The following is a 25,615-nucleotide window of genomic DNA, read 5'->3' on the forward strand; positions in this document are numbered from 1 at the left end:
AAATTCGGTAGTCATTTTTTTTTTACAGGTTTTTGTTACAAAGATTTCATATTACCATTTGTGTGTGTGTGTGTGTGTGTGTGTGTGTGTGTGTGTGTGTGTGTGTTAGTGTTAGTGTTAGCAGGGGCCATGGCACCAGAATCCCCCAAAAGCAGAAGTTATACTGTGAAGAGTCACTTGATGTGGGTGGGTGCTGGGAACTGAACTTACATATTCTGCAAAAGTAGTACATGTCTCTCCAGCCACTTTCTCTCCAATATAAAAGCTTGGCTCTTTAAAACTTTTTTCACTTACTTTATTTTATATATAATTTCAGTTTTTGCAAGGAATCTAATTAACTTGTATAGTGAATACTAGAAACTGATACTAAACGTAAATGTGTCCTTGGGTTTTCTTGCCTTCTTCAGTGGACCATGCTGAACATGACATAGCATTTTCTTGGTGACTCATGGTCAGTTCTCAACATCTGCTACAAGGGGTTAGTAAATATGTACAGTTGCTTGCTGCCTTCTCTATGACCAACCTATCGTCCCTCACGTTCTCGTGCTGAGGGTTCCGTTGGTTGGTTACCGCCTCCGGCTTCTGCATGCTGTTTACTTCTTGTTTTGGTTTGTTTTGGTCTGGGGGTTTTGGAGACAACATCCCACTGTATAGTAGTCTACATTGATGCTGTGTTACTGATCCTCCTGCCTCAGCCCCTCTGAATATAGGTAGGTGTATGCCACCATACCAGGCTTTGCACAATGTTTTTATACCTGCTTCTAATGTTGTGCCCTATTGTCTGATAATTTTCCTTAACTTCTTATTTGTACCTTTTTTCTATACTTTTAGGTTTTTCAAATTAAATAAGCTTTTTATTACAAAATGCAAATGAGCAGGTTTATATAGTAAATTAGGGAGCCATTTCTGAATGTTCTTACAATGAAAGCAATGCTCTCATTAAAGATAACATCTAAATATGTCTAAATATCTATAGCTTTGAGTCACGATCTAAGCAGCAGCCTATTTGGTCATTAAAGTTCTGTGAAGTCCAGGGAGGGAGGAGTCAATTTAATGCTTTCTCAGTTTGCATTACAAGCTACTTGTACTTGTTCTTCTTGCTGTCTTATAAACGAACATATAATTACAAATCTGCTTTACAGTTGGTCTTAGTAGTGAATCACCCATTCCCTCGGAATTCAATTCTAGTGACTTTGTTAAATACTTGACAGGATGTATTTGCATTTTCAGTGTGGTTGCTTGAAGGTACTTTTGGAATTCACTTGGAATTCTCTTCTTCTTCAGACTCTTCCCGCTGCCTTGAGGGCCCTTAAAGGAAAAGCAGCAAGACAGTGTCTCACTGATGAACTGGGTTTGCATGTTCAGCAGAACCGGGCAATATTGGACCATCAACAGTTTGACTACATAATAAGGATGATGAATTGTACTCTGCAGGTAATCTTGAGTGACTTTGGATTATTCCCCTTTTGCAAACACCTTTTTTCCCCCCGAGATATATTAGCTACTGTAATATCAATGTCTTGAGACTGCGATAGCCTAAGAAGAGCTGAGATCTGTTGAGTCACTTGCTCGTTAGCTAATGGAAATCCTCACTTTGTTCTTTCCTTGTTTTCTATTGACAAGTACTATGATACTATACTCATTTTGTAATATGAGCAATATCAAAAGGCCTAGAGTCATATATTACCAAATTCTCTAGTTACATCTGTTAGTGTATTACTTTTTGACTATTTCATTGGGTTCTTATACCTACCACCCTTGTAACTTTTTATTCCACTGTAATCCCTTCCAAACCCTCAACAGTAGGTAGGAGAGAAAGAAAGTTAGAGGGTAAAGGGAGCATACACCTCTTTGGACTACTTCCTAGTAATTAGGGATGTTGAGTCCCTTGAGGAAAGTCCAGTGTTCATCTTCAGACTATCTCCAATTTCTCCTCATCAATCCAGAGTAACAACCTGGAGCAGCAGCTTCTGCAGGCCCTCTCTGGGCTCTCCCATGTACACCTTCTCCAGCGTCCCCAGAATTAAACTAACTGCAGCTGACAGAAATCATGCCCCTGGTAGTGCATGAAGCAAGTCATAACACCTGCTGTGAAGCAGCCGTTTATCCCACACTTGGGATAAAAAAAATTTACATAACATAACTGGGTTTTTAAAGAAATCAAAATTCTCACTACATATGTCACTCCCTTGTTAGTTTTTAGATGATATTGAAGCAGAGAGCAATTAATGATGAACAATCCAATGATGAATGAATGAATTATAAGGAACAGTTTCCTATAGGCTTCAGAATAAATATATGATCTTACAGAAATAACATTCCTGAACTGAGAACAGGAGCCCCTTGGGGGGAATTAGAGGAAGGATTGAAAGAGTTGGAGGAGCCTGCAACCCCATAAATCAACAGTGCCAACCAACCAGAGCTTCCAGGCACTAAACCACTACTGAAAGACTGTACATGGACTGACCCAGGGCTCCAACTGCATGTGTAGCAGAGAAGAGCCTTGTTGGGGCCCCAGGGGAAGGGGAAGCCCTTGGTCCTGCCTAGGTTGGAGCCCCAGTGCAGGGGAATTTGGGGGGGAGCAATAAGGGGGATGGATGGGGGAATACCTGTATGGGGGAGGGGGATGGGGAGGGGAGGGAATGGGGGCTTATGGACAGGAAACGGGGAAGGGGAATAACGTTTGAAATGTAAGTAAAGAAATATATCTAATAAAGAAAAGAAAAGAAAAAACATTCCTACAAAATAGTGAAAACCCAAATTAGAAGAAACAATCGTGGCCTCCTTCTGGTTGCCATCCTGTTCTCTTTAAATATGGAGGATTATTAGAATCCTTAAAATGTATCAAAAGTACGGCAGAGTAGAAACAAAAGCTACAGGGTAGAATTGCTAATAAAATTTGTAGATGAAAGAAGCCTAAATAAATGCAAAGAAACAGTATGTGATAGTAGTTCTCAAAATAATCTCTAGAGGTGATATAATTCCTACCAAAATCCAAGTAGAAGATTAAAAAAAATCCTCCTTGTAATTCCCAATTTTGTTCTAATAAGAACAAGAAAAAGAATAAGTCATGGAGACTTTGTCAGCTCTCAGATAATTAAATAATACAGCATTGGCACAGTTATAATCAAATTGACCAATAGAACAGAATAAATAGCCCAAATCAAAACACACTTACATTAAAATGTATTTTATGGCAAAATGACATTTTAGAACAGTGGCAAAATTATGATCAATTTAGTAAGTAATAGTGGGACCTGTAGATGACCACAAACACATAATATGCCATCAACAGAGGCCAGACATAATAGTACACAGCTTTAGTCCCAGCACTTTGGAGATAGAATCAGATGAATCTCTATGAATTTGAATTCTAGGACAGCTAGACATAGCGAAACCCTGTTTGGAAAACAATGAAAATGAAAAAAAAATTAAAAAAAAAAAAGACTACATGTGGCTTAGGGCAAGATTTGCCAAAAGCAATCTACAGATTCAATGCAATCCCCATCAAAATTCCAACTCAATTCTTTATAGAGATACAAAGAGCAATTTGCAAATTCATTTGGAATAACAAAAAACTCAGGATAGCAAAAACTATACTCAACAATAAAAGAACCTCTGGGGGAATTGCCATCCCTGACCTCAAGCAGTATTACAGAGCAATAGTCATAAAAACTGTATGGTATTGGTACAGAGACAGGCAGATAAAGATCAGTGGAATAGAATTGGAGACCCAGAAATGAACCCACACACCTATGGACACTTGATCTTTGACAAAGGAGCTAAAACCATCCAATGGAAGAAAGACAGCATTTTCAACAAATGGTGCTGGTTCAACTGGAGGTCAGGATGTAGAAGAATGCAGATCGATCCATGCTTATCACCCTGTACAAAGCTTAAGTCCAAGTGGATCAAGGACCTTCACATCAAACCAGACACACTCAAACTAATAGAAGAAAAAGTGGGGAAGAGTCTCAAACACATGGGCACTGGGGAAAATTTCCCAATGGCTTATGCTCTAAGATCAAGAATGGACAAATGGGACCTCATAAAACTGCAAAGCTTCTGTAAGGCAAAGGACGCTGTCATTAGGACAAAATGGCAACCAACAGATTGGGAAAAGATCTTTACCAATCCTACAACTGATAGAGGGCTAATATCCAAAATATACAAAGAACTCAAGAAGTTAGACTCCAGAGAGCCAAATAACCCTATTAAAAATGGGGTACAGAGCTAAACAAAACATTCTCAGCTGAGGATTATCGAATGGCCAAAAAGAACCTAAAGAAATGTTCAATATCCTTAGTCATCAGGGAAATGCAAATCAAAACAACCCTGAGATTCCACCTCACACCAGTCAGGAATAGCCATTCCACTTCCGGTGCCCCTTTAATCCTTGAACCATACATATAGTTTGTATTTTTGCTTACTCTTTTTGGAAAATGCTCTCTTCATAACAGTGAACCACTGGACAGAGTCTATATTAGGCTGTTTTGAGATTTCTTTTGCCGATGCAGTTAATCCTACTCTCTTCACCTTAGCCTCAGGCAGACTCTTTGGACAAAAACAAAAACCAGCCACATTCATCACTAAAATATCACAAGAACAATGTCTAGGCAATATACTAAAGTGTTTTGCCTCTGAAATCTCTTGAACCAGGCCCCCAGAGTTAACACCCTCAGCACTGCAGTCTTCCATGTTCTTACTAGTATGATCTGTTAAGCTCCACTTAAAGCATTTTTACTGCTTTCCTAATCCAAAATCCCAAAATCCACTCTTTTCCAAACAAAAGCAGGTCAGGCTCATCACAGCAATACCCCAGTCCCTGGTACCAATTTTAGGTTTTCCATTGCTGTGAAGAGACACCAGGACCAAGGGAACTCTTACAAAGCAAAGCCTTTAATTAAGCTGGCTTATAGTTTCAAAGGTTTAGTCCATTATCATCATGGTGGGAAGCATGGCAGTGTGCAGGCAGGCCTGGTGCTGGAGGAGCCGAGTTGTACATCTTGATTCCCTGGCAGCAGGGAGAGACATTGGATGTACCTTCAGCAGATATATGACTGTAAATCCCACCTCCTTAGTGACTTACTTCCTCCAACAAGGCCACTCCTGTTATATAATAAGGCCACAGCTCCTAAGAGTGTGTCAGTCCCTATGGACTAAACGTTTAAACACATGAGTCTGTAGAGGCCATGTCTATTCACACCACCACAGTCCTGTGTTCATCATGCTCCTACCAGTGTTTGCCATCATATAAGCATCATTTCTGGTTATAATTGGCCTACATGTACTGTCCTTGTTTGAATAGTCCTTTACTACAATTTGGAGTTTAATGGTGTTTTTTCTTTTTGAAACACCATGCATAAAGAGGTTGAATATGACATTCACAGTACCCTTTACAAAAGCATAGAATTCAAAGCAGGCCAAACATCTGTGTTGATATTTTAAGAAAGAAACAATAACTAAATGAACTAAATTTTAGTTAGTGATTCAAACATTTAGTAATCTTTCTTTTCATGACCTAGAAATTAGTCTCTTTTTTGCCCTCAAGGGAAAACCAAAGAGAACAAGAGTACTGCCAACAACTACTTTGTTTATCAGGGTCTTTCAAAGCCAAGACAAATTTTTCACAGCACTGTTTTATACAGGGTATAATTACTTTCTGCATAACATCTCATTTCAAAAGATGGATCATATTTTTCAAAAAAAGCTACAAAAAAATCATGTTGAACCTCTATTTAATTTTTTTATTATGTGTAGAACCTAGCTACTGTAAAACCTATTGTGTTTTAACAATAAATTTTTATTTGAAAACCTAGTGAAATCTCTACTTCTTTCATTATATTAAACTTCATTCTATGAGGAACCCACTCATCAAAACAGAAAAAGACCTGAGAAAATTCTAAATAAACATAGATCATAATTTTGAATCACAGTTCTGCTTATGAAGTAGAGATCTCTGAATATATTTCCCCTGTACTCTTAAGAAAAAGAACAAGTAGAACAAACCAAACACTAAACATCAGAAAGTTTTAAAGTCTCTTTTTTTAAAGACTTATTTTCATGTTCGCTAGTGTTTTGCGCACATGTATGTCTGTGTGAGGGTGCCAACTCCCCCGGAACTGGAGTCACAGACAGTGAGCTGCCATATGGATACTGGAAATTGAACCCACGTCCTCTGGAAGAGGTCCTCTTAACCACTACGCCATCTCTCCAGCCCCTGCATCAGCACACTTTGTGACCACACTTATATATTGGTCTCTTTAAGCCTTGGAGAGCTGGTTAAAGCTGGAAATCTTATGAAATAGAAACACTGAAAATTAGAGGTGATCCCCACCTAGGAGCATGCTTACCCTCTGCCTTCAGGAGGAACAGTCATACATCCTTAAAATACATACACACACACACACACACACACACACACACACACACACACATCCTAAAATACACACACACACACACACACACACACACACACACACACACACACACACACACACACACACAATGTTTAAATAGTCAGGATTCCCCAAATCATGTTCAATAAAAAATAAACTCACAGTTTTAAACTGTTCCAGTATCATTGACATGATCCAGTATGAATTAATTTCAGCATAAACCGTTGACAAATTTAGACCTCCCCTTAAGACTATGTTTACTCTTCTAACGTACGTATATAATAATAGTTGAGCTACAAAGTAAAACATGGAATATAAAAACAATAACAAGAAACTAACAAGAATTACTAGGTAAGTTTAAATTGTATAATCATTTAATAAAGACAAGGGATATGGAAGAATTAGTGTTTTTAAGATGCTAGTTATCCCTCTGTAAATGAACTATATACTAAATGCAGTTAGCAAACTGATTCTTAAATTTCTGTGGAAGTACTACAGACTTAGAATGGCACCTTCAACAAACAAACAAAATCAGAGGATTTAAAAACATCAGCGAAGGTTGATCCAGATCTTTTGACACAAAACATCAATCACTAGGTCGGTGAGAAAGAACAATCAGAAGTAGACCCATTTATGTCACTTTCCACAAAAGCATTGAAAATGGTTCAATAAAGAGATGAAGGGTTTCATTTCTTTATAAATAGTATTGGAACAACTACATATCAGGATGAATAGTAATTATACATCAGAAAATGAGGATTAATTTGAGGTAGAGCATTGACATAAAATATAGAGATATGAAATTTTGATTGGTTGCTTGATATTATTCTTTTACATAAATTCTTTTTAAAATTAGCCACCTGACTTCAAACTCACAATATTTCTGATTATGTGTATACCACTGCATGTACCTCAGAAAAGAAGAGGTGTTGGGAGCAGGATAAAAGCTCCATAGGGCAACTCAAGCAAAGTCAGCCATGCGTGGTGGTGTACATCTATAAGCTTAACACTTGGGAGCTGGAAGCAAAGTGATCCAAAATCAAGGTTATCTATGACTGCTACAGTTTTATGTCAGCTTGACACAAACTAAAGTCTAGATAGCGACCCTTTTGGAGGCTAAACATCCCTTCCACAGGAGGGTTGTAAATATCAGATGTAAACATTATGATCTATAACAGTAATAGTAGCAAAATTACAGTTATGAAATAGAAACAAAAATAATTTTATGGTTGGGGTCACCACAACATGATGAAATATATTAAAGGGTGACAGAATTAGGAAGGTTGAAAACCACTGAGGTAAGGCATTTTCTTAATTATTCATTGATGGGGAGAGCCCAGCCCACTGGGAGTGGTGCTGTCTCTGGGCTAGTGCTCCTGGATTCTATAAGAAAGCAGGCTGAGCAAGCCATGAGGAACAAGCCAGTAAGCAGCACCCCTCCATAGCCCTGCATCAGCTTCTGCCTCCAGGTTCCTGCTCTGTTTGAGTTCCTGTCCTGGCTTCCTTTGATAATGCACAGCAAAGGGAACGTGTAAGCTAAATTGACACTTTTCTCCCCAAGTTGTTTTTGGTCATGTTGTTTTATCACAGCAATAGTAGCCCTAACTAAGACAGTTAGATAGTTTGAGGCCAGCCTGAGCTAAATGAAGTTCTGTATCCAAAGTTTCTTGCTCCACTATCCACACCCTTTGGTTGTGGAGTAAACAACACATTTCATCATAGGAAATGTAATTTCTCAAATGTTTTCCTCTCATTGGAAAACACCCCTGTCAACCCAAATAGTCAAAGATGGAAATCCAAGATAGCATAGAGAATGTACTTATGTCCGCAAAGGTAGCCACGTGGAGACAGGCTGCAGCATGCGGCCATCGTGCAGCATTACCAAGACAGACTGAGCCACTGTTTCTGTGAGAGACCATCAAGAGACACTATAACACTTATCATTTCACTTTTGTGGACCAGCTTAGTCCTGTGCTGTACTGGGTCGTGTTGGATGTTGAGATAGGCTTTCCCACAGCGTGTGTTTGCCTTAAGTTGACAAATCTCTGCCAAGTGCTGGGATTGTTAATAGCTGTCTGACTGAATTCCTTTACCTCTCTTTTCATTCTCCCTTTAGTTCTAGCTGCCCTGTCTATGCCTTTGGCCTCTACCGTCTTCATTTTCCACTAGTACTTTATCTCTGTCCCTCCAATACTGATTGCTCTTCTTAACTGTTATGCTTATCTTTGTTAATTCTTACCCTTAGCAACTGACATTTTAGTGCACACTGTAGTATTCTTATTCCTCTACTCCCTGAAGAGTACTGGAGTTGAAGGGCTGATTGTTGCTAGTTAGTTATTCCTGCGTTGTCATCGTGGGCCTATCAATCACCTGCGTTTGCTTCTGAGTTACTAGTCTACTCTCAGAGTTGTACTGGAGAGTGAGTATAATGTCCTGAACCTGTGGAACAAAGGCTCATTTACTGAGCTACAGATAAAGAAAATGGATGTTTTTTTTTAAAAAATCCAACCATATACCAAATCCCACATGTGCAGGTTTCAGTGCACAAAACACAAGAAATTTTATTTATTTTTTTTAATTTAATTTATTTTATTTTTTTGGAGCTGAGGACCAAACCCAGGGCCTTGCGCTTGCTAGGCAAGCGCTCTACCACTGAGCTAAATCCCCAACCCCAAGAAATTTTAAACAAAAAAAGGCATTATGACTTCTCCAAAACTTACCAATTCCATGTAATCGATTTCTGTGAGAGTGAACTAGATGAAGTCTTAAACAATTCAAAAGGCCTATTGTAAGAATAATTAATGATGAAAAGAGAGCACAAATTCCTACACAAATTTTTAAAAAATTGGAAACAGCTGAATGAAATAAAGATAATACAGAATATAGAATAAGAATTCAGTAAGAAGAGAAATACTGAAAAAATTAAGTTTTGGAGATGAAAACTTCAAACATCAAATAATGCAGTGTAAATACCAGTAAAATGGATCAAGTAGAAGGCCGATGACTATCAGAGCTTAAAGTCAAGTATGATGATAAATCTTATTTGTTAATGCTAAGATGCAGAATTACCTGATAGAGGAAGCTCTGGGCATGCCTGTGGAGAGGTATTATGCTCAGGTTAATTGAGAAAGGGAAGATTAACCTACTATGGGTGGCACCATTCTCTGAGTCTGGGATTCTGGGCTATATAAAGAGGAGAAAGTGAAATGAGCACAGGCTTGCTTTTTTTTTTTTTTTTTTTTGTGACTGAGGATGCAGTGGGACCAGTTCGCATCAACCTTCTCCTACCTCAATTTCCCCACCATTATAGAAAATATCTTAAAGTATGAAACAAAATAAATAGGTCCTTCATCCCGTCCTCTCTCCTCCCCTCACTTCCTTTGCTTTCTTCCTTAAGTTGTTTTTTTAGAGGATTATTTTATCATAGTAGCTGATAGCCAACAAAGACAACAAGGAAAATGACTTAGAACATTCAAACAACAATAAAAATAAATTAATAGGTATAAACAGACATATGAGAACTATGGGACACCATTAAAAAGCTAATTTACAAGTCATAGGCATAGAAGAAGGAACAGTATAAACTAAAGACATAAAAAATATGTTCAAAAAATCATATTCAAAGTTACAGATAGAATGCCAAATGATCAATACTGGAATAGAACTTACTCTAATCTCATCATAGTTAAAATACTATGTATACAGAACAAAGAATATTGAAACATGAGTCAGAATCATGTCTCATTATAGTTAAAACACATAAGCAAAACAGAACAAAGAAAAAATATTGAAACACGTGACAAAGAGCACAGAGTCTCACATACAATCAAACCAATCAGAATAATAGTGGATATCTCAACAGCTACTCTAAATGCCAGGAAGGTGCCACACGATGTGGTTTAAGCTCTAAAAGATAAGAATTACCAACCCAAATTACCGTATCAAAAAAAGATATCCTCATGATTGAAGGAGAAAGACCTCTGTGTGATAAACAGAAACTGAAGGAATTCACAGTCACTATGCTAACACTATGGAATATATTTGAAGGAAACCAGAATGCTGAAGAAAAAGGTAGGTACATAGAGATATAGGAAATAATAAACTATACTAAAACAGTAAGCAAATAGGTATTAGGGAAGTTCCTAACATTACAACAGGATAATAGACTGAACCTCTGAAACTGTAAGCCAGCCCCAATTAAATGTTTACCTTTGTAAGAGTTGCCTTGGTCATAGTATCTCTTTGCAACAATGGAAACCCAAACTAAGACATTAATGTGTAATCTTCAATAAGAATTGAGAATGTTAATGGTATCAATTTTCCAATCAAAAAATACTGGACTAAAAACCAGGATGTACATATTTGTTGCCTGCAATAAAAGCAGTTCACTGACAATAACAATAATAGTAGTAATAATAATAATAATAATAATAATAAGCATAACCTGGAAATGAAAGGACAGAGAGGCATTCTATGCAAGTAGAACTAGAAAGAGGGCTTTTCTCTATACATTGAACCAAAAGTCAGAAGAAACCTTGACAAGAGGTTAGAGTCTACAGCCTATTTATTATACGGACATTTTATTTAGATTAGTATTCTATGTGTATGCGTGTGTACCCATGCATGCATGGCCCATGGAGACAAGAGGGCATTGTATTCCTTGGAACTGGAGTTACGGGTAGTTGTAAGTTTCCATAGGGGTGTTGGGAATTAAACCCAGGTCCTCTGCAAAGGCAACAACTCTTTTTTTTTTTTTTTTTTTTTCTTTTTTTTTTGGAGCTGGGGACCAAACCCAGGGCCTTGCGCTTCCTAGGTAAAGCGCTCTACCACTGAGCTAAATCCCCAGCCCCAACAACTCTTAACTACTCAGCCGTCTCTCCAGTCCGTTCAACCTATTTTAGTCAAGGGAACATATTCCTTTTTATAAGACTTTTTTTAAAAATTACATGTGTCTGGGTATTTTGTTTGCATGTATGTCTGTGTATTGCATGGATGCCTGGTGTTTGGTGAGGCCAGAGAAGGACATTGGATTCCCTGAAACTGGAGTTATAGATGGTCATGTGCCACAGGAAGTAGCTAAGAATTGACTAGGTTCTCCAAAACAGCCAGTGCTCTTAACCACTGAGCTGTCTCTCCTGCCTCTATAACTTCATCTTTTTTTTGAGATTCTATGTGTATGTGTGTTTTGTCTGCATATATGTTTGTGCAGCACATGCATAGAATACCTGTGGAGGCCAGAAGAGGAGACATTGGATCTCCTGGAACTGGATGATGGTCCTGAGTCACACAGTGTGAGTGCTGAAAATTATTCCTGGATCCTTTGGGAAATCAGTGCTCTTAACCACTGAGTCATTTCCCAAGCACCTGTAACGTCATATTTTAAATTAAAAATTTAATTTAATTTAATTTAATGTTTAATTCAAAATTATAAAAAGTAAGCAGTGCCCATTTTTATGTATACAAGGCACATTTAGACTGAAATACTTTAGCTATGTTTTTAGAGTGCTTCATTTTCCCCTACTGTCACAGTAGCCCAAAAGTATTCTACTGGATTTGATTTACTCAGTCTCTTTATTCTGGAACTCAGCCCTGTTAAAGAGTATGTGTAAAAGTAGACTTTGCAGTTTGAGGGATGATTTTTCTATAAATAATGCATCAAAACTTGCTCTGCCAAGATTTTGACCACTGCAATGACCTCTTGAGACATATCTTTTTAGGATGAAGTAATATATATTAAGAACACGCTTTCCTAATGTGGACTGTCATGAGTACATATTGAGCTAACATCGTGTTCTATAAACTTCATACAACTGGCTTCTAGAATCCACCATGTTTGCAGAAGGTATCTGCCTGACTTCCCATTCTGGGTAGTCTTTTCATTGAGCCAGTTGAAATCAGAAATGGATTCGACAAAGGATTTAGGACATTATGAAACAAAGATTATTAGAGATAGTTGATAAACTCTTCTAGCTGAAGAATGGGTCCACAAAGGGGAGACAGTTGGGTCAAGCTAGCAGTACCATAGTAACCTGCCAGGAATAAGAAAGAAGGTCATTCCACATCAAACCAGATACACTCAAACTAATAGAAGAAAAAGGGGGGAAGAAGCTTGAAAACATGGGCACTGGAGACAATTTTCTGAACAAAACACCAATGCCTTATGCTCTAAGATCAAGAATCGACAAATAGGATCTCATAAAACTACAAAGCTTCTGTAAGGCAAAGGACATTGTTATTATTGTTAGGACAAAACGGTAACCAACAGATTGAGAAAAGATCTTTACCAACCCTACAACTGATATCCAAAATATACTAAGGGCTAATACCCAAAATATACTAAGAATTCACGAAGTTAGACTGCAGGGAGATAAATTAACCCTGTTAAAAAATGGGGTTCAGAGCTAAACAAAGAATTCACAACTGAGGAATGTCAAATAGCTGAGAAGCAACCAAGGAAATGTTCAACATCTTTAGTCATAGGGAAGTGCAAATCAAAACAACCCTGAGATTTCACCTCACACCAGTCAGAATGGCTAAGATCAAAACCTCCGGGGACAGCAGATGCTAGCAAGGATGTGGAGAAAGAGGAACACTCCTCCATTGTTGGTGGGATTGCAGACTGGTACAACCATTCTGGAAATAGTCTGGAGGTTCCTCAGAAAATTGGACATTGAACTACCTGAGGATCCAGCTATACCTCTCCTGGGCATAGACACATGCTCCACTATGTTCATAGCAGCCTTATTTATAATAGCCAGAAGCTGGAAAGAACCCAGATGCCCTTCAACAGAGGAATGTGGTACATCTACACAATGGAATATTACTCAGCTATCAAAAACAATGACTTTATGAAATTCGTAGGCAAATGGTTGGAACTGGAAAATATCATCCTGAATGAGGTAACCCAATCATAGAAAAACACACATGGTATGCACTCATTGATAAGTGGATATTAGCCCAAATGCTCGAATTACCCTAGATGCACGGAACACATCAAACTCAAGAAGGATGACCAAAATGCAGATGCTTCACTGCTTCTTTAAAAGGGGAACAAGAATACTCTTGGGAGGGAATAGGGAGGCAAAGTTTAGAACAGAGGCTGAAGGAATGCCCATTCAGAGCCTGCCCGACATGTGGCCCATACATATACAGCCACCAAACTAGATAAGATGGATGAAGCAAAGAAGTGTAGGCTGACAGGAACTGGATGTAGATCTCTCCTGAGAGACACAGCCAGAATATGGCAAATACATAGGCGAATGCCAGCAGCAAACCACTGAACTGAGAACAGGACCCCCATTGAAGGAATCAGAGAAAGGACTGAAAGAACTGAAGGGGCTCGAGACCCCATATGAACAACAGTGCCAACCAACCAGAGCTTCCAGGGACTAAGCCACTACCCAAAGACTATACATGGACTGACCCTGGCCTCCAACCTCATAGGTAGCAATGAATAGCCAAGTAAGAGCACCAGTGGAAGGGGAAGCCCTTGGTCCTGCCAAGACTGGACCCCCAGTGAATGGGATTCTTGGTGGGGAGGGCAGTAAGGGGGGAGGATTGGGAGGGGAACACCCATATAGAATGGGACAGGGAGAGGTTAGGGGGATGTTGGCATGGAAACCGGGAAAGGGAATAATAATTGAAATGTAGATAAGAAATAACCAATTCAATAAAGATGGAGAAAAGGGGGAAAAAAAGAATGGGAGGGGGAGAGGTTAGGGGGATGTTGGCATGGAAACCGGGAAAGGGAATAACATTTGAAATGTAAATAAGAAATACCCAATTTAATAAAGATAGAAAAAAAGAAAGAAAGGTCATAACGGCCAGACCTATGCTTTTTCCAGTATTCTAGACAGAGTGTCTTTATTTGGTAACAATGTTTGATCTTTGAGTGATCATATATTAATTATTCTCTGTTACTGTGACAAAGTACTTGAGAAACAAGGTTAAAGGATAACAGATATATTTGACTCCCAGTTTCAAAGTTTCAGTCTTTGGTTGGCTGTTCCATTGTTGTTGGGCTTTATTGGGACAAAGCATCATGAGGCAGGAAATAGCAGAACAAAGTTGCTCATCTCACTCATTGTGGCCAATTGTTTTCAAAGCTGGCATCCAGGTTGTTAGCCTGTGAGCCTTTGGGGATAATTCTAGGTTCAACCATTCTATCAAAACAGTTCTATTTCTTTAGATTTAAAGAAAAAGATTGTGTAAATAGATAATCTCAATTTTTATAATCTTTATTCATACAAAACAGTGCTTTTATTAAAATTTAGTGTTATTTCTAACGTGAAATATGTATATAAAAACAAGTACACTATAACAATGGGTTAAAATATTAATGTGTGCTTAAGAATATTGCCTTTATATTTATTCATATATATAAATATTAGATATAGATGTTTATCATTTATAAACTTTGTATATTTTAAAATATGGCAACTAAAATTACATGTAAAACAAAACCCAGTAACTGAAGGTATAAATTTTATTTTTAATGAGAGATGTAAAAGAAGAACATTGAATCCAAATAGTTCTTTTTCTCCCAAGTCCAGATCAACTGGGTTTTTTTCATGAACCCTTTCAGGATATTAGAGGCAGCCATTGCTCTTGTGTGCTCCTATGATGTCTTTGTCTGCTTCCAGTGTTGTATGTCAAGTACATTGATTTGCATTAGCTATTTCTGGACTTATCTGTCCACTAGCTTCTAAAGTTTCTTGACAGAATAATTCCCAATGATAGGGACCATGCATACATTTTCAACTCGTAGTCCCTGGGTTTATTCTTGCTGGATGACAAAAGCAGAAATATGTGAGTGTAAATACTAATAGCTGATTTTTTGAAACATTTACATTTTTCTTAAGAATTTGGGGGGATATTCTTTAAGCAAATTAAAATAACTTTTAACATATACAATATTTCAAATATTATAACTATAAGCAACACATGCAGAATTTTTGGTGGATATAACTTCAACTTTTTTGGTAAATATCAGGTGACATACTGGGATAATATTTTAAGAGAATATTTCATTCTTATGAGTAGCTATATAATCTTTTCCAAAATGGCTGTCCCAGTTTGAATCCCTGAAGCAACACAACAGGTGTTTTTTCTAACAAAATCATATAACAACTTTATATGTGGCTTTTACACACTATCATTTTTAAAGAAAGAAACAACTCAATGATTTTTTTTGTTATCTTTATTAACTTGAGTATTTCTTTTACATTTCGATTGTTATTCCCTTTCCCGGTTTCCAGGCCAACATTCCCCTAACCCCTGCCCCTCCCCTTCTATATTGGTGTTCCCCTCCTCATCCTCCCCCCATTACTGCCCTCCCCCCAACAATCCCGTTCACTAGGTGTTCAGTCTTGGCAGGACCAAGGGCTTCCCCTTCCACTGGTGCTCTTACTAGGCTATTCATTCTACCTATGAGGTTGGAGCCCAGGGTCAGTCCATGTATAGTCTTTGGGTAGTGTCTTAGTCCCTGGAAGCCCTGGTTGGTTGACATTGTTGTTCATATGGGGTCTCGAGCCCCTTCAAGCTCTTTCAGTCCTTTCTCTGATTCCTTCAATGGGGGTCCTGTTCTCAGTTCAGGGGTTTACTGTTGGCATTTGCCTATGTATTTGCTGTATTCTGGCTGTGTCTCTCAGGAGAGATCTACATCCGGTTCCTGTCAGCCTGCACTTCTTTGCTTCATCCATCTTATCCAGTTTGGTGGCTGTATATGTATGGGTCACATGTGGGGCAGGCTCTGAATGGGCATTCCTTCAGCCTCTGTTCTAAACTTTGCCTCCCTATTCCCTCCCAAGAGTATTCTTGTTCCCCTTTTAAAGAAGGAGTGAAGCATTCTCATTTTGGTCATCCCTCTTGAGTTTCATGTGTTCTGTGCATCTAGGGCAATTCAAGCATTTGGGCTAATATCCACTTATCCCATGTGTGTTTTTCTGTGATTGGGTTACCTCACTCAGGATGATATTTTCCAGTTCCATCCATTTGCCTATGCATTTCATAAAGTCATTGTTTTTGATAGCTGAGTAATATTCCATTGTGTAGATGTACCACATTCCTCTGTTGAAGGGCATCTGGGTTCTTTCCAGCTTCTGGCTATTATAAATAAGGCTGCTATGAACATAGTGGAGCATGTGACTTTGTTATATGTTGGGGCATCTTTTGGGTATATGCCCAAGAGGAGGTATAGCTGGGTCCTCAGGTAGTTCAATGTCCAATTTCTGAGGAACCTCCAGACTGATTTCCAGAGTGTTTGTACCAGTCTGCAATCCCACCAACAATGGAGGAGTGTTCCTCTTTCTCTACATCCTCACCAGCATTTGCTATCACCTGAGTTTTTGATCTTAGCCATTCTGACTGGTGTGAGGTGAAATCTAAGGGTTGTTTTGATTTGCATTTCCCTTATGACTAAAGATGTTGAACGTTTCTTTAGGTGTTTTTCAGCCATTTGGCCTTCCTCAGCTGTGAATATTTTGTTTTAGCTCCAACTCCATTTTTTTTTTTTTTTTTTTTTATTAACTTGAGTATTTCTTATATACATTTTTAGTGTTATTCCTTTCCGGTTTCGGGCAAACATCCCCTCCCCCTCCCTTCCTTATGGTGTTCCCTCCCCCATTGCTGCCCTCCCCCAACAGTCTGGTTCACTGGGGCTGAACTCCATTTTTTAATAGGGTTATTTGTCTCCCTGCAGTCTAACTTCTTGAGTTCTTTGTATATTTTGGATATAAGCCCTCTATCTGTTGTAGGATTGGTAAAGATCTTTTCCCAATCTGTTGGTTGTCGTTTTGTCCTAACCACAGTGTCCTTTGCCTTACAGAAGCTTTGTAGTTTTATGAGATCCCATTTGTCGATTCTTGATCTTAGAGCATAATCCTCAATGATTTATTTTTATCAAATAATTTTCCAAACCTAACACATCAAATCTATTGCTTTTTAAAGTATATTTTATTATTTCACCTTACTCTGTTATCTTTTCTTCAACCAATCTGACTTGGTTGTATTCTTCAATTTAAACAACTAGTGACATCATCACTGTAAACTTGTTGAAATTATACTATTGTAAATTACACTATTGTATTATCATGTATTTACTTTAGTGTAATTTGATGGGTTACATGAATTAACCAATGTTAACCAGAAGAGATCCTTAGAGGACTAACTTGATGTGTGGCATTAGATGTGACCATAGTGCTTGATAAATACTAATCAACATGGTGGTAGTGACAAGGTGACAACTCTGTCTCCTGAAACCTTTCAAGAAGGCTGTGTTTGATATCTGTTAGATATAGGTACTTGTGCACATCAATTACCAAGCCACTTATACAAAAGTGTGAAATTTGGATAGTTTTTATTGTTTTATTTTATTTAGAAATAATAGAATATGCTATGCTTTTCAATTTGATTTATTTGAAAATTTCACTTGTTACATTAGATACCATTGAAATTCTCTTTATTTGTACATGCTTCTTCATGAGATAGTCCTACATCGTTATCCACACTTTGTTCATTTACCCAAATACAGACGTTTCAGACAAAACAAGGAGCAGTAAGAAACTAGAAACCATGAAGAAATGGTATCTGAACTAAAAACTGAAATGAAGGGAAGATTTGTATACCGAGGATGAAGGGGAGCATGTCATATGGTCAAAGCAAGAAGAGAAAACTATGGCCTCTATTCAGTCATTGGCATACAATAGAGTCCTACTTTTATTTCTGTTGCTGTAGTAAAATATCCTAACAGAAGTATCTTATTAGAGAAACTTTATTTTAGCTCACAATTCTAGGGTACAGTCCTTGTGTAGGTGATGGGAATTTAAACAGCTAGTCACATTAAATCCATAGTGAAGAGCAGAGAGAAATGAGCACATGCATGCTTCACTTGATGCTTACCTCAATTCCTCTATTCCTAATAGTTTAGGGCCTCCTCCTGGGGAATGTTGCCTCCCGTAATGGACTGGGTCTTCCGAGATAAATTTAGGACAATCTCCCACAACCAACCCAATGTAAATAATCTGTCATTAAGGTTCTCTGCATAGGCAATTCTAGATTATACTAAGCTGATAATTAATGCTACCAATCATGACAAATATAACTCAATTTTTTTTCTGAATGATTGAATCAGTCTTTAATGGCTTCTTTTCCACATTTCTCAGAGTAGTCCTTCTGACACAAACAAGGAAAAAGCTAATGCAATGCCCCAATTTAATGACTTTCACATTACTAACAAAAATCCCAAGAAAATGTTGATATTTGGATCACTATTAAACTTTTATTGATATAGTAAATATTTTTGGAAAGGTGTAAAGACGTTAGAAAACTTCTTATTGGGAAACCCAATCCATCTGTATATTAGGGTAATACCACAAACGAGGTTCAGCCTCTCTCAGTGCCTGGTGCAGACATGGAGGCTCTGTACTGCTGCAGTGCATGTACACTAGAAATGTTAACTCAGGTGCTAACAAGTCTCAAAGCAGTGGTTTGGGGGGACCAAATCCAGAAATGCTTCCACTCATTGTTCTATTCATATGCTATTTAAAAATAAAATCCTCATCTTTACAGAGTTTCTTTGACTACATTTCAGTATGTTCTAGAACTTACTAGGAATTAGTTACAGGGTTTTTTTTTCCTAACTAATATCAATTCTTTTGAATCATTAGTTAAATGAGTTCCTTTTGAAACTAAGTTTGTAAATTGATGTGTATATCTTAGGTAGTAAAATATACTACTGTTCATTATAGTTTTAGCAGATCAAATAAGTGAAATGATGTAAATATTTTAAGATTAATTTACATTGGTAAATTTTAGCAGCCATTTCAGGAGAAAAAGTGGTAAGTCATGGGTGTGCTAGTGCTTGTAACCCTGGCTTTCAGGAGGTGAGGCAGGAGTGAATGTAATACCAGACTAACGAACATACCAAGCTATGGTTCAACGTGGGCTACATAGCAAGCCCTTTTCTAAATATACCTCAAATAATAATTTATGGTCATCATCATCGTTATTGTTTAATATAAGTTTTCTCTGTGTAGCCTTGACTGTCCTAGAACTTACCCTATAGACCAGGCTGGCCAGGTTCACCAGCCTCTGTCTCTCACTGAGACTCAAGATGTGTACCAGCCCAAAATTAATTTTAAAAAGAGAAAATAAATGAAAGCAATGTCACTTAATGTCACTTTTATAGCAGAGTAGGGGTATGTGAGCATGTCATAGACAGCAACAACAACAATAATAATAATATATGAAAACTTTTTATTCTGTTCGTGGATTTAGAAAATGGCTACTATAATAAAATTAAAACAGATCTTTCTAACACATATATTAGTAATATAGTACAGAATGGAAAATGGTTCACAACCAGCTATAACATCTCTACCTGCACTAAAAGACAAGACTATTTAACAACAAAAAATTAATATCAGAAAAAGCTGGGTTTCCCGGGCAGGTGGTGACAGAGCAGGCCATGACTAGAGGAAAATGTGTTTGCTGGGCAGTCAAAGATCTATGCTTACATGAGTCTGAACAAATGCTCTGGAATGCACTGTCTACTTCAGGAAGAGAACTCGATTGCACATCATGCAGTCAAATGCTCGGGGAAACCATTAGCTGGAATCTACAGGAAGCAAGAAGAGAAAAGAAACACTGGGAATGTTATCCGAAGTGTTGTGAAGTCAGAAAGAAACTCTGGGAATGTTATCCAAAGCACTGTGAAGTCAGGTCTACAGAAGAGCAAAGATACCAGGAGAGCTTCCCTGGCGCCTTTTCCAAACCAAAAATCTGAAGCAGCAGAACCTCCAAAAACTCCACCCCCATCATATGATTCTACCAGTGTAGCAAGCCCTGAAAAAGCCCCTCAAGGGCAAGAAGGCCCCTCAGAAAAAGTCTCAAGGGAAAACACAGCAGAATAGAAAACTCACAGATTTCTACCCTGTGCAAAGGAGCTCTAGAAGAGCAAAGCTGAGCTGCAGGAATTAAGAGCGGGAAGGAAGAAGGCATGAAGATGAAGATAGGGGCTGGAGAGATGGCTCAGTGGTTAGGAGCACTGACTGCTCCTCCAGAGGTCCTGAGTGCAAATCCCTGCAACCACATGGTGGCTCACAACCATCTGTAATGGGATCTGATGCCCTCTTCTGGTGTGTGTGAAGACAACTACAGTGTACTTATTTATAATAAATATATAAATCCTTAAAAAAATAGGGTTTTTTAAAAAAAGCATGAAGTGGCCCATATACATACAGCCACCCAATTAGACAAGATGGATGAAGCAAAGAAGTGCAGACCGACAGGAGCTGGATGTAGATCGCTCCTGAGAGACACAGCCAGAATACAGCAAATACAGAGGCGAATGCCAGCAGCAAACCACTGAACTGAGAATAGGACCCCCGTTGAAGGAATCAGAGAAAGAACTGGAAGAGCTTGAAGGGGCTCGAGACCCCATATGTACAACAATGCCAAGCAACCAGAGCTTCCAGGGACTAAGCCACTACCTAAAGACTATACATGGACTGACCTGGACTCTGACCTCATAGGTAGCAATGAATATCCTAGTAAGAGCACCAGTGGAAGGGAAGCCCTGGGTCCTGCTAAGACTGAACCCCAGTGAACTAGACTGTTGGGGGAGGCGGCAATGGGGAGGGTGGGGAGGAACACCCATAAGGAAGGGGAGGGGAGGGAGATGTTTGCCCCGAAACAGGAAAGGAATAACACTTTCGAAATGTATATAAGAAATATTCAAGTTAATAAAAAAAAAAAAGCATGAAGATTGATCTAATTGATGACAAAGGCATGGGTGTGATTGCTACCAAGCAGTTGTCCCGGGGAGACTTTGTGGTAGAATATCATGGGAACCTCATTGAAATCACTGAAGCCAAGAAGTGGGAGGCCCTGTACACACAGGACCCCTCCATGGGCTGCTACATGTACTGTTTTCAATGTCTGAGCAAAACCTGGATGCCACTCAAGAAGTGAACCACCTGAGGAGGCTGATCAATCACAGTAAGTGTGGGAATGGCCAGACCCAACTGTATGACATCAATGGCGTGCCTCACCTCATCCTCATAGCTTCCCGAGACATCGCAGCCAGGGGGAGCTCCTGTACGACTATGGAGACTGGAGCAAGCCTCCATCAAAGCCTACCCTCGGCTGAAGCACTAACTGTGTGGTGTCCCTGTCACCCTGCCTTCTTCAAAGGACCAAGTGCCCTCAACGGGAAATGAATTTTTTTTACACACACACATACACACAGAGACACACACAGACTTAGCTAACTACTTCAAATGTTTTTTAAAAGTATATTAAAGATGCCTTTTCATGTAGTATTTAAATATCTGTTACAGGTGTCCAAGGTGGACTTCAACAGATGGCCTTATATTACCAAAACTTTTATATTCTAGTTGTTTTTGTACCTTTTTGCATACAAGCTGAACATTTGTGCTTCCCGCACAGTGTAAAACAACGCACAGGTTTTAGAGAATGGAGTTGAACATGAACTAGGAAGCCAGGCTCTGCCCAAGATGAAAGCCAGGACTTCCCCACACACCACGTCCAAGGACAAACTAGTGTGAGGGTGCTGCTACCCCCACGCCCAGTCTGGACGGGATGTCTCCAAGCTCTTGTTCTCCTCAGCATCTTGACAGGTGTACACATTGACGTGTATGAATATTTTTTAGCAAAAGTTTCACAGTAAGCTAGTCTTTTCCTTGCTTTCTCCAAAACCTACTGAGCCCAGGGCTCAGAGGCCAGGCCAAGAAGAGACCTCTTCCACAGGCTTATGGCTTTTCCAGGCACCTTGAAGCATTAGGATGGGCAGTCAGACTAGAGGTGGGCCGGGAAAAGAACTATTCTCCTGCCTGAGAAGGGCAGGTCTCCTGAAACTGCATTAATTCTTCATAGAAATGTGAACACTGAATTTATTTTTTAAAAAAATTAAAAAACAAGGGCTGGAGAGATGGCTCAGCAGTTAAGAGCACCCAACTGCTCTTCCAGAGGTCATGAGTTCAAATCCCAGCAACCACATAGTGGCTCACAACCATCTGTAAAGAGATCCGGTGCCCTCTTCTGGTGTATCTGAAGACAGATACAGTGTACTTATATATAATAAATGAATAAATCTTAAAAAAAATTAAAAATTTTTTGTTTTAAAATGGAAAAACCCACAGAAAACAACTTGTATAGAGGTTTTGAAGGGAATGAAATGAATGCAGTTTTCTTTTCATCTTGGGTTTATTTTTCTTTTTGGCTTAGCTGGTTGGTTTGTGTAGAGAAGATTTGAGATGGTATTCTATTCTAATTAAAAGTGAGGTTTTGTAGTGGGACCAGAAATTACTAAGACCACATCCATTCCCCAACCCCAATTCTGCTACTTGGGAAGTTCTTTACCTGCTGTCAAGGCAGAACCCCTGGTGTCCTGTGAAGATGCCATCAGTCTAGGACCCCTGCAGGCATCAGGCATCAGATGTGTTTGACACTAGGGTACCTGGCAGCTGGCAAGACTTAGCAGCCAGAGGTCCAGAATGACCTTCAGTTTTGACCTGTGACAGCAAAAGTAGGTGGCTTCCTTGTCCCTCCCTGGGGAAGACTAACCATTCACCTTTAGTCCATGGGGCTGGGGTTCAGGAGCCAGGTATAAGAGCCTACCCTTTTTTCAAAGACCCCCATCTCCCAACCTCAGGATGGTGCTACCTAAGAAAGTCTTCCCCACACTCTTTGCCAGCCCAGTCAATGGTCAGACTTGGAGGAGAATCCAACAGGATGTAACTGTGAGATAAAATGTCTTGATTGTACCTGTTTGTGGCTTAGATTTGTATTTAAATAGCAAACAAAGAAAAAAAACTTGAACTTATTTGTCATCTTAAAAATTAAAGCAAAAAAAAATTAAAATATTTATTGCCAGGCAAGGGCACCAATGTATATGTTGTTCTTAATAAAGTAGAGATGGAATACGAAAAGTATTAATATCACAGTATCTTGTTCCAAAATATAAAATAAACTCAATACTATTTTCCTCACAACTCTGAAAACATACTATATTTTTGAATATTTTTAAACGTGATTCTTATAAGTTGTAGATAATATACTTTTTTGGTAAACAACTTCTATAACTGATTTAGTGTTTGAAATTTCACCAAGACACATTTTGGGGCGGGTCTTTTTCATTTGTTCTGTATAACATTTCCTGGGCTCTATGTGCCTCCTCACTGATGCTTGCCCAATGACCTCATTTACTTCTTACCATTGGCCTTCTCCACTCTATTTCTAGATTCTTAAAAGTGTATTGTAGAAGCTTTGATTTCATTATCCATATTTCTTTTTTTAATTCCTTGATATAGAGATAAAAGAATGTCATAATAAAATAGATAACAGCTTCTAATCATCCACTTTTGTTTTAATACTCAATTACCATTTCATAGCTATGATGTAATCTGAAGCGCTCTTGAGTAGACTTGTACTGGAATGTTTTTTCTTCTGCCTGGATTTTATGCATTCACATAGGCCATTTTTAGATTCCTTTCAACACTTGATTGAGTTTAAGAAACAAAAGAATATAAGAACACTGAAATAAGACTACTTAGCAACAAGTCTTAGCGCTACCCTTCGTAGGTGTGTAGATCTCAGCAAATATAATCATTAGAGGTTCCATTCCTTCACCAGCAAAGTAGACATGATTACAGCATTATAAAATAGAAATATTATCAGTATTAAATGAAATACATTTAGAATTAGAGTACCTGTGATGCGTAGTGACACTCACTAGATGTTAGCAATTATTTCCATGTTCCAGGTATAGTGCTCTATTTCCCAGGCAACTAAAATCAAAACACTTGATCCATTCACTCAAAGATCTTAAAACTTGACATATTTGTCAAGTCTAGCATTCATCTTCTGTCTCTCGTTAGTGTCAGAGTACACATAAGTACATGTAGCATTTAAACTGTGATATGTTCTCTATGGTTTTATAAGCTTATTTAGCATTAAATATAATGAAGGTCCAATGAGACGGCTCAGGAGAACAATCCCTGCCACTCAGACCTGATGACCTGGTTTCCATACCCATTACACATAAACCTAGGTGAGAACCGACTCCAAAGTCGCCCTCCAACCTCACGTGCACATCATGGTGCACCTTAGAAACAGTCTTACCCTGTTAAAATACGTGTGCTGTGCAGCGGGAACTCATGGGGTCTCTGGAAAGTCAGTTTGCTAGATATTCTTTTGCTGGGGCAAGCATGTGAAGGGCCGTTTTACTGAAGCCAACACAGATGAAAGGATGTTTTGCTAAAGCAAGCACGTGAAAGGACAGATGATGGAGAATTCCTTGCTAACGACACCCATGTATTGATTCACTTTACATCATGTAGCTAAGCTTTGTTTGCCATGACTCCATAAAGAGAAAGACACCAAAAACCTTCTGGTGGTGTTCTGGCAGCTTCTTGCTGATTCCGTGGACTTGGGCCAATTGGCAGAGTGGTGTCAGCTGATACAGACTCAGGTGCTGAGGCAAGGCCTGTGGAAGATGTGTGATGTTTGGAGGGAATATAGGACTCAACACCAGTGACTGAGGCTTGTTTGCATAGCTAGCTTTGCAACACTTTGTTGGTCCTGAGTCTTCACTGAGAGGCATGGCAGAGAACTTCTGGTGTCCAAGCTGGTCTAGTGCCCCTGCTGACTCATGATGATTAGGCTGAGGTCTGGCTGTTCGTTCCTGGGCGTGCCACCAATGCTATCTCAACACTGCTGAACTGGACTGCTGGGGCTTTAAGTGTTTGTGAGTAGACAGAGCTGCCACTGCTGACTCCTGTGAACTGACCTGCTGATTTCCTGATAGCACAGATGGGATTTGCTCCAAAGAAGAATTTCTAAACAGGTCCACTTCCCCTGTGTCCTAATAACCTTTCTTTTCCACTACCTCTGGTGGGTGGTGGGCTAAAAGGGAGGTTAAAGCATTTTAGAACCATTATTAAAATTAGGATTGTGAAAAATTTAAGATGGTGTGTGTGTGTGTGTGTGTGTGTGTGTGTGTGTGTGTGTGTGTGTGTGTGTGAAGCTGAAACTATAGTGGAATGTATTTGCCAGCTTTCTTTCTTACATACTTCCAGAAGGATAGGAGTATAAAAGTGCTACATGGTTGAGGGCAGCATGGGTAAACCACAAAGCAAATGACGAATCCTTTCCCTAGGGATGTTGTTATGGTGGGAATGAGTACAGTGTACAATAGC

The 25,615-nt window shown here is 38.9% G+C and overlaps 1 protein-coding gene and 1 pseudogene across 1 annotated transcript in view; both read left to right on the plus strand.

The window, feature by feature from the left end:
- The window catches only part of Sbf2 (SET binding factor 2), a 311,159-nt gene that overhangs the window by 187,919 nt on the left and 97,625 nt on the right, over positions 1 to 25,615 (plus strand). Inside the window, 1 exon segment of the mRNA XM_032892912.1 lies at positions 1,285 to 1,434. Coding sequence (XP_032748803.1) covers positions 1,285 to 1,434 — 150 coding nt within the window.
- Positions 19,904 to 22,140, plus strand: LOC116891662 (annotated as a pseudogene).

The sequence above is a fragment of the Rattus rattus genome, chromosome 2 (genome assembly GCF_011064425.1).
Source record: "Rattus rattus isolate New Zealand chromosome 2, Rrattus_CSIRO_v1, whole genome shotgun sequence".
Taxonomy (NCBI): Eukaryota; Metazoa; Chordata; class Mammalia; order Rodentia; family Muridae; genus Rattus; species Rattus rattus.